Raw genomic sequence first — 9,534 nt, 5'->3', positions numbered from 1 at the left:
TAAAAAGACTCACAGAAATAAACAAAACACACCTATTCTTCAAAATTCGAAGACTAAAGAGGTAGTTTTTCAATGCAATAAAGTATTGTAAACAATACTCATTATCCAATATTTACATTTTTAAAAGTATATATAATTGGAAAAGGAAAAATCAGATGCATAACACTAAAATTCAAAATTTTCTACAAAATAATAATAATAATAATTCAAGGCATCTAAAACCTACTTTAAAGGCAAGATTGGATCCTCTTTCAAAACTACTTAAAAATACTTATTTTTCGTTTTCTTTCGATACAATTAGATAAGATCTCGTAGTTAGCAACACACAAATGACAATTGAGCTATGCTCGATTTGGCTTAAGAAAAACCTAAGTTTATTTGACACAACTAATTTGTTAATCCCAAACCAAATGAAGATGGCACTTCCTTCCTTCATTCCCTTTTTTACTGTCTCAAGTAAAGAAAGGAAAAAAGTGAAAGGAAAAGGTGGGAAGATGTGCAATTTGAAGAAAAGTATTAATAGCAAAGAGATGGACAGATAATGCACATTGAAGAAGGGATGTAATAAAAGGAGGGGACTGTTTCAGTTCGGTAGGTTTGAGTTTTTATTAATAATAATATATAAAAATATAAAAATATATTATAAATAATATGATCTTAATTAAATTTCTCAACTTCCCCCCTCTTTCTTCTTCTTCTTCTTCTTCTTCTTCTCTTCTATTTATCTGAATCCAATGCAGGCAATCATGATCTTGATGCTGAAAGTCCATTAATGCTCTCTTTTTTTCTCTTTTCCCTCTAAAAACCCTCTATGGATCTTCAAACTAACCTAAATTCAACAACTTGATATCTCTCTTTCTTGAATTTTATTTGAAGTTTGGGAGAGAAATTATGGGGATAAAAAGAGGGGTTTCAATTTCAATTTCAATTTCAATTTCAAATTCATCATCCCCTCTTCATGTTCTTCATTTTGCTTTGCTTTTCTCTCTTCTTGTTCTTCTTCTTCAAAGATTCACTTTGGTTTGTGGCCTCAATTATACTTATAAACAAGTCAGTAGCTTGAGATTGGAAAGGATTCAAAGGCATTTGGACTCCATTAACAAGCCTCCTCTTCTCACCATTCAGGTCAATAATAAATCTCTTCTCTTTTTTTTTTTTTTTTTTTTTTTTCCCACTTTTTTATATTAATATTATGATCTCCTATGTGTTTGTGTGTTTTTTTTAATGGGTTTTCTGTTTTTTTCTCTTGTATGTTCCATTTTTGTAATGAGGGTTTCTAAAAATTTGATTTTTAAACTTAATATTATGTTGGTGTTTTGGCTCTTTTTTTGTTTGTTTGTTTCAAAAAAATTGAATCTTTTTGTAATGGGTATATGAAATGCATAATCTCCCATATATTTATGGAATTTTTCAGAAGAAATGGTTTATTCTCAGCTTTTTCTCTTACATTTTCCATTTTTTAATTTCAATCTCCACTATTATTAGAATTTGAATCTTTTTGAAATGTGTATATGAAATGTATATATGAAATGTATAATCTCCCAAATATACTTGTGGGACTTTCACTTTTATTTCTTCAAGGCCAAAATGAGAAGATCTTTTAGATTTTTCTCTTATTTGATAAGTGAGATTTGGTTTTTTTTTTTTTTTTTTTTTCAGATTGTTTAAATAAAAATTTGTTAATATATCTGATCTGGGTTTTTCCACTTTTTCATTAGTTTTTATTTTATTTTATTCAGAGCCCAGATGGTGATATTATAGATTGTGTTCATAAAAGAAAACAGCCAGCTCTAGATCATCCCCTCTTGAAGAACCACAAGATTCAGGTCCACACTCTCTCTCTTAATATGATAATAATAATAATTATAATTATAATTATAATAAATCTCATCTTAATTTTTAAGCCTTCCCTCCTTTAAAAAAAAAAAAAAACATTTCTACCTTTAACCTCATTTTTGCATCCACTGTTTAACAAATAGAGATAAGATACAAACTTCACACATGTATAACTTTAGTCTACCAATATGAAAACATATATTATATTCTTCTAATATATTGGTCCAAATAATACAGGATAAACCAACATGAACATAGTTCAACTACATAAAAATATACTATGTACAGGAGAAATCGCACAAATTAATGCCAACAACAAAAATTATAATTTTTTTATATCAAGTTCAATAACCCAAATAAACAATTTAAAAAAGGAACTATTTATATTAATTTCTTTGTTAAATTACCATTTTGGTTCCCGTAATTTGGATTTTGTTCCATTTTGGCTCATATTCTTTCAAATATTCGATTTTAGTTAATTTAATTTCGATAAATCTTAATTTCAGTCTCTACACTTCCAATAAATATTGAATTTAGTGTCTTAAAGTTAATTTTACAAATACACTATATAAATATGTTTGCACAATTTATAATGGGGAAGTCATATAGACTAAATGTCCGTTTGGATTAATTTAAGAAAAATATTTTTCAAAAAACTCATTTTTATTTAAACACTTTAATAAAAACTTATTAAAATGCACTTTAAATTTTATTTTGAGTGATTGTTCATTCAAATTTTTTTTAAAATGATTTATTTTTTAAATTAATAACCTAAAAATATATTTCAAACATACTTTAAATAGAAGAAACTAGACTAATTTTAAGATTTATTGAAAGTATAAATATTAAAATCAGATAATTGTAATAATCTAGATTAATATAGAACAAAAATTCAGATAAAACACGGACCAAAATGATATTTTAATTTAATTATTTTAAAAAAATTCTATATCATGATTAATTAATTTGTGCAGAGAGGGCCAACAGAGTGGCCGAAAACGAAGAAGGTGAACGAGAATAGAGAAGGTGAGAGTGGAAGGGGGGCGGGATCAGGTGCGGGAGGTGCATTGCAAACTTGGCGTGTGAACGGGACACGGTGCCCAAAGGGGAGTATTCCAGTGCGACGCAGCACAGTGAATGACGTTCTAAGATCCAAGTCTTTGTTTGACTTTGGGAAGAAAAAAAGACCGATTCTCCTTGATCGAAGAATAGACGCTCCTGATGTGGTCAGTGGGAATGGTCACGAGGTACGTTATCTTTTCTTCTTCTCCTTTTTTTTTTTCCTTCTCCTTTTTTAAAGCATTTATTTTGTAAGGTGGGAGTTTTTATGAATGGATTCTTTTCCTTCACTTCAACTCTATATATTAGGTTTATCATTAAACTCTTTATTCATCACTACAACCATAAATAAATGCACTTTTGATTGTTCATTTTTCATTTTTAGTGAAGTTTTGCTTTCATCCCAAAACTCCAACAAAAATAATTAGTTTTTTTTTTTATATATATATAATTTGATAAAAAAATTCAAGTATTACAAGGATAAAAATCATAATTAAGAAATTGATGTGAAATAAAAATGAATAATAAAAACATTACTAAATGGACCTAAATTTTCGTTTCGAGATAGTAAAAAATAAATATTTATATATTGGAGACAATCTTTAAAATTACAAAGGTAAAATTTAAAATAAGTTAATTTGATTAACCAAAGGAGTTGGTCATATCATTAATGTTTATGCAAATATGACAAATGTCCTAATGTTCTAATACTCTATTAAATTAGAACTTATTCTAAAATAAATAAATAAATTCTATTAAATTAGCACTAATCTAAAAAATTTAAAGTAATTGATTTGAAGAAAATTTTTAATACTGTCATGTGGCTATCTTTCATTACTCATTTTATAAGACTTTTTCCATCAATAATTTTTTAATACGGTTAAATTCTACATCATTTATAAATAATAGTAATGTAATTAACAATTATGAAAATATATTATAAACTAAAGTAGTGATTTAACTCTAATTTGGTAAATGCATATAATAAGATAGTTAAAATTTGAAACATATTTGTTTTGGTGAAGTTTAAATTGATATGATACGGATGGTTGTATATAAAATAGCATGCGATCGCGTATACTGAATCCTCAGAAGAGATGTACGGAGCGAAGGCGACAATAAACGTGTGGGACCCGTCAATTCAAATGGTCAACGAGTTCAGCCTCTCTCAGATTTGGATCCTCTCGGGATCATTCGACGGCTCTGATCTCAACAGTATTGAAGCTGGTTGGCAGGTATTTTTTTCCATTTCCTACACCCTCCCGCACACAATCCCATATTTTCTTTTTTCTAAAAAAATATTTTTATTTTTGTGATTTTGTGTAATCTTGTTGATTTTAATGCAACTTCCAAGATTAAATTAATTGTTTGTTGAATCCAAAGCCTGTTTATTTGCTTCCCCCTTCCGCTCTACTTCAATTTTCTAGAACTTTGTTTGCATTTTTTTTTTTTAAAAAAAAAAATATATTTTTATTCTAAATTGAGTTTAATTTATGTACGATTTCCCTGTCTCAAAAAATTACATTTTTAATTATGAGAGTTTGATTTTCATTTAAACTATGATTTCAAAATATTATCATCCTCTTTGATAATCATTTATTATTTTAGTTTTTATTTTTTAAAATTAAATTTATGTCATTCACATTTGTTATAATAATTTATATTCTTCTTAAGTACAATAGTTGAATTCTTAGTTAAATTTTAAAAACAAAAATAACTTTTTTTAGTTTTCAAAATTTGTCTTCGTTTTTTAAACTATTGGTGAAAAGTAGATAATAAAGGAAGAAATTTGGAGATGGATATCCTCTTTTATAATCATTTATTTTTTAGTTTTTATTTTTGAAAATTAAATTTATTTCATCCACATTTGTTACAATAATTTGTATTTTTCTTAAGTACAATAGTTGAACTCTTAGTCAAATTTTAAAAACAAAAACAACTTTTTTAGTTCTCAAAATTTGTCTTCGTTTTTTAAACTATTGGTGAAAAGTAGATAACAATGAAAGAAATTTGGAGGTAGAATTAACATCCATAGACTAAATTTTCAAAAAAAAAAAAAAAAAAATAGTTTTATCATTAATTTTTTAGTTTTGAGTTTAGTTTACATTTGATGTCTAAATTTCAATATTTTGCACTTTACCTCCCATTTTTACTATGGATAGTTTCAGTATTTGAAGTCAACTTTAGTTAAACTAATTTTAAATAATTATGATGTAAGATTTGTTAATTAATTTTTAGTTTTAGTTTGGATATATATAATTTTATATTTTTTTAAGTATAATATTTAATTTATATTTTTAGGGTTTATTGAATATTCTAAAGTTTTGATTATTCTACTAGTCAGGTCAGTCCGGAGCTTTATGGTGACAGCAGGCCAAGATTATTCACATATTGGACGGTCAGATTTCTAATCTCTTTTTAATACTTTTATTTCGTGCAAATTATTTTCCTAAGCTTGTCATTGGAGAGTAAAACTCTAAAAAGAATTATTAAATAAGGAGATATAATTAAAATACATATATGCATATATAATCTTTTATCTCTAAATAAAATTTACTAATATTAAAGTAAGCATAGCTCAACCAGTAGGTAATACATGCTAATAATCACAAGATTTGAGATTTGAATCTCTTCATTCTTGTTGTACTAAAAAAGATATTAATTAACAATAAAATATTTTTTTTATGTAACAAAAATAATTTTAGGAATAATCTACCGTGCCACTTTTAATGATAAATTTTTTATCAAACGACATAATCACTTGACAAAGTTAGTATAACTCCATGGACATAAAGCATGTGTTACTAATTTTAAGGTTAGAGGTTAAAAAAAAACCTAATAAGCTTATAACACAACCCAGTTCTATAGTTTGAAAGGTTTATATTCGATTATTGGAATTTGGAGTTAGGTATGAATTTTTTAAGGTCATCAAATTTTTTACACTCCTAATTATAATTAGGTTAATTACAAATTTAATCCATAGACTTTGAAGGTCTGTCTATTTAGTTTTTGAACTTTCAAATATGTTTAATATATCCCTTAACGTTTGATTTTCTTTTGTCGGATGGATTTTTGGGAAATTCAAAATTTTTATAAGCTAATTAAACTATTAAATATAATTCTAATGAAACCCAAAATTTTAATTTTGTTCGTAGTTCATGGGTAGATTTATTTTAATTTTAAAAATTTTAAAAATTCAAAAACTAAATTTGAATATGGGATAGTTCAAAGACCAAACATAATTCAAGACTAAATTGGTAATTTCACCAAATTACATTTATATTAGCTAATTTTACACAAAATAAGAAGATTTAAACGTAAGAACTAATCATAAGTTATTGAATATGTCATATTTAAAATTATTATATTTCATTTTGAACAGCTTCACATGTGACATGAAATAAAAAGTTTCAAGTCTTCATCACTATGATTTGTAATAACTAAAGTAATTATAATTATTGAGTTTAGTTTAGTCGTTGTAATCCACAATAAATCTTTTTTAAATTCATTTCTCATATGCAATTATGGTACTACAAAAATAGACGCATAACAAGATTTTTGAGAAATTATATTTAGAGAAGATTATATTATATTAATGGTTTACTTTACTTGTATCTGCCTTTAAAAAATGCACAAGCAAGATTTTAGAAACAATGCATGTGATAGAATAATAAATTACAATCAAGATATTGATTAAAATTTAAAACGTATTATTGAGATCAAAACTTTTGGATATATTTTATTTCAATGTCTCCTTATGACCAAGTTGATCTATAGGGATTGACTATTTAGAGTGTATTATCCAAAAATTAGTTTAAAAATACTTTTAGATTGGGTCTTATATATATAATATTGAAAGAAGTTTGTACATTACTTAAATGTTTTTGAATATAGTAAAATGTATTAAAAGATTTACAAATATGATTAAATATAGTAAAATGATAGATTGTAATATCTTTCTATATTCCAAAATATTTTTGATAATTTTTTATTTAAAATAATTTTTCTAATTTTTATATTTTTTTAACTCGAGAGAGAGTGACATTTTAGTAAAAAGAATATGAGGTTAAATTATAAACTAAAAATAAAAAGTTATATTATTATTTAATAATAATAAAAAAATATATTGCAGAGTGATGCATATCAGGCAACGGGTTGCTACAATCTTTTATGTGCTGGATTTGTACAAACAAACAACAAAATCGCGATCGGAGCCGCCATTTCTCCCATTTCCTCTTTCTCCGGCAGCCAATATGACATTACCATTCTCATTTGGAAGGTACAATTTTTCTCCTTTTTCATTTAAAATCGTATTTTGTCTTTTTTTTTTTTTTTTTTTAATTTTTTTATAAAAATTTTTGTTTCATATATTTTAAATAAAAAATTCAACATTGATATCTCTCGAGTTTTTCTTTTAGTCAAAATTAGTTAAATAATAATAATAGTAATTTTCATGGATGAAAATCCAATATGTATAGGTTTCTAAGTATTATAATAATAATGCTAATAGGTATTTTTTTTTTTTTTTGAAAAACTGAACAATAAACTAACTAGACGTAAGGATTAAATTTAAAATTTATTGAGAATATTTATGGACTAAACTGGACATTTGAAAATAGAAATATTAAAATGGAACAACTTCCCACATACATAAACAAAAATAGTATTTAACTGTATAGTTAAATATGTTTTTGAAAATTTAGCTATATAAAAATGAAATAAATAGGACGAGGATGGAGAATTCCCGTTTCCATTTAGCCCATAGGAATATTTTTGTCCCCATTTTTCCTCTAATGAGGATTCTTTATTCCATTAGAAGCAAGTCCTTATAAGAAAAATGGACATCTATAAAAACATCGACGAATATTTTAAGTTTTGAATGTGTGGCGTCGTTATAATTATTACTTTTTTTTTTAAAAAAAATAATAATAAACGCAGGATCCAAAGTTGGGAAATTGGTGGATGGGATTTGGGGACAACACATTGGTTGGGTATTGGCCAGCAGAGCTATTCACTCACTTAGCCGACCACGCCACAATGGTGGAGTGGGGTGGGGAAGTGGTTAACTCAAGGGCCAATGGGCAGCACACTTCCACCCAAATGGGCTCTGGCCACTTTCCCGACGACGGCTTTGGCAAAGCAAGCTACTTTCGAAACCTTGAGATCGTCGACAGCGACAACAGCCTCAGCGCCGTTCAAGACATCTCAATCATTGCTGAAAACACCAATTGTTATAATATTATGAGCTCCTATAACGATCAATGGGGCACTCATTTCTATTATGGTGGTCCTGGTAGAAACCCTAAATGCCAATGATAGATTCCACGACGTGCGGATTAGTTTTTATTCTAAACTTTCAATGAACGAAATTGAAAGTTTTAAAATAAAATTTAATTCATGTCGTGCTAGTATTTTAAAGGTATGAATTGAATTTTTATTTTTTTTCGTTCGATTAGGGCTATTTTAGTAAGTAAAATTAATTCTTTAATTGTGTAATTAATTAATGATCAATGTGGGTAGCTAGCTATTTCCTCTCTTGTTGTTGCTTCACTACTACTCTTAAAGAGTTCTAATTTGGGTGCCTATTTTGAGAGAAGTAAATTTGTAACATTTGATTAAAGGATAACGCCTACAAAACTTGTTGTATCTACTTAAACACGTCTAGAAATAGCAATATTTTGCATGCACGTCCATTTCCCATTTCATTTATAAAAAGTCTCGTAAAATGTGGTCATAGTAAATCTCTAGGTTGTTAAACACCATTGTTTTAAAGGTTAATTTAATGTTGTGGTTAGGTTAAAGACGAAATAAGCCATTTTTTTCTTAGAAACAATTGCTTTCATTGAGAAAGAAGAAAGAAAATAAAGGCACATGAAATAGGCCTTCAAAGCTTTGAATCAAAACACAATGATTAATTTTTCATGCTAGTTTACTTGTTTTGTGTCATCTATTACAATTTTACGTGGAATCATCTCTTAAACGCCCCTACATTATCAACTTAAGTCAATTCGGTTGCATCACAACATTACTATAAAAATGACTCATGTACATATATTGTCGAAAATTTATAATGGGAAGCAAAATAAGTGGAAATATCTACCACCATAGCACCATTTAAAAATAATTACATATATGACAAATGTTGACCAACCATCTTTTAATTCTCTTGCTGTGTGTTCTCTCTCTCTCTTTTTTTCTTCTTCTCATTTGGCTTCAATTTTTTTTTCTCATTGCTTATATTTATGTTTTTTTTTCTTTTTTCGTTATTAATTTTATTTTTTATCTTCAATTTTTTTCATTGTTAATCTTTTTATGCTTACTTTTACTTTTTAATTAAAAATTAATTAATTAAAAAATAGAGAAAGCTACGTTTTGACCCAAGGAATTGAAAAAAAAAACTATTTTTCTCAATTTCTGAGATTCGAGATCTTTTTTAAAAATGAAATGAGAAATGAGAATGCTACAAATGGACTCTTTTTTTGTAGGACTTTAAAAGTATGAAACTTAACAGTAATAAACTTCTATCATTTATAGGCTATGATATCAGTAATAGACTTAGTCCATCAGTGATAGGGTTCCTATCACTAACAAACTACATGAATCAATGATATAACTTAGGTAGATATCGTAATATTTGTG

General features: G+C 26.7%; 1 protein-coding gene across 2 annotated transcripts; it reads left to right on the top strand.

Moving 5' to 3' along the window:
• The first annotated feature begins 578 nt into the window (after positions 1-578).
• On the top strand, positions 579-8,545 carry LOC120070684. Of its 2 annotated transcripts, none has more exons than XM_039022527.1 (7): positions 579-1,125; positions 1,719-1,826; positions 2,811-3,083; positions 3,960-4,130; positions 5,240-5,293; positions 7,028-7,174; positions 7,834-8,545. In XM_039022527.1, the coding sequence occupies exons 1-7, from the start codon at positions 892-894 to the stop codon at positions 8,209-8,211; spliced, it is 1,365 nt and encodes a 454-aa protein (XP_038878455.1). In that variant the 5' UTR covers positions 579-891; the 3' UTR covers positions 8,212-8,545. The 2 variants fall into 2 exon arrangements, with proteins under 2 accessions (XP_038878455.1, XP_038878456.1); XM_039022528.1 differs by having other exon boundaries at positions 581-1,125; positions 1,740-1,826.
• Positions 8,546-9,534: the final 989 nt, after the last annotated feature.

This window comes from Benincasa hispida, chromosome 2 (assembly GCF_009727055.1).
Source record: "Benincasa hispida cultivar B227 chromosome 2, ASM972705v1, whole genome shotgun sequence".
Lineage (NCBI taxonomy): Eukaryota > Viridiplantae > Streptophyta > Magnoliopsida > Cucurbitales > Cucurbitaceae > Benincasa > Benincasa hispida.
The sequence above is the reverse complement of the archived record's forward strand: the minus strand, read 5'-3'. Positions and strand labels throughout refer to the sequence as shown.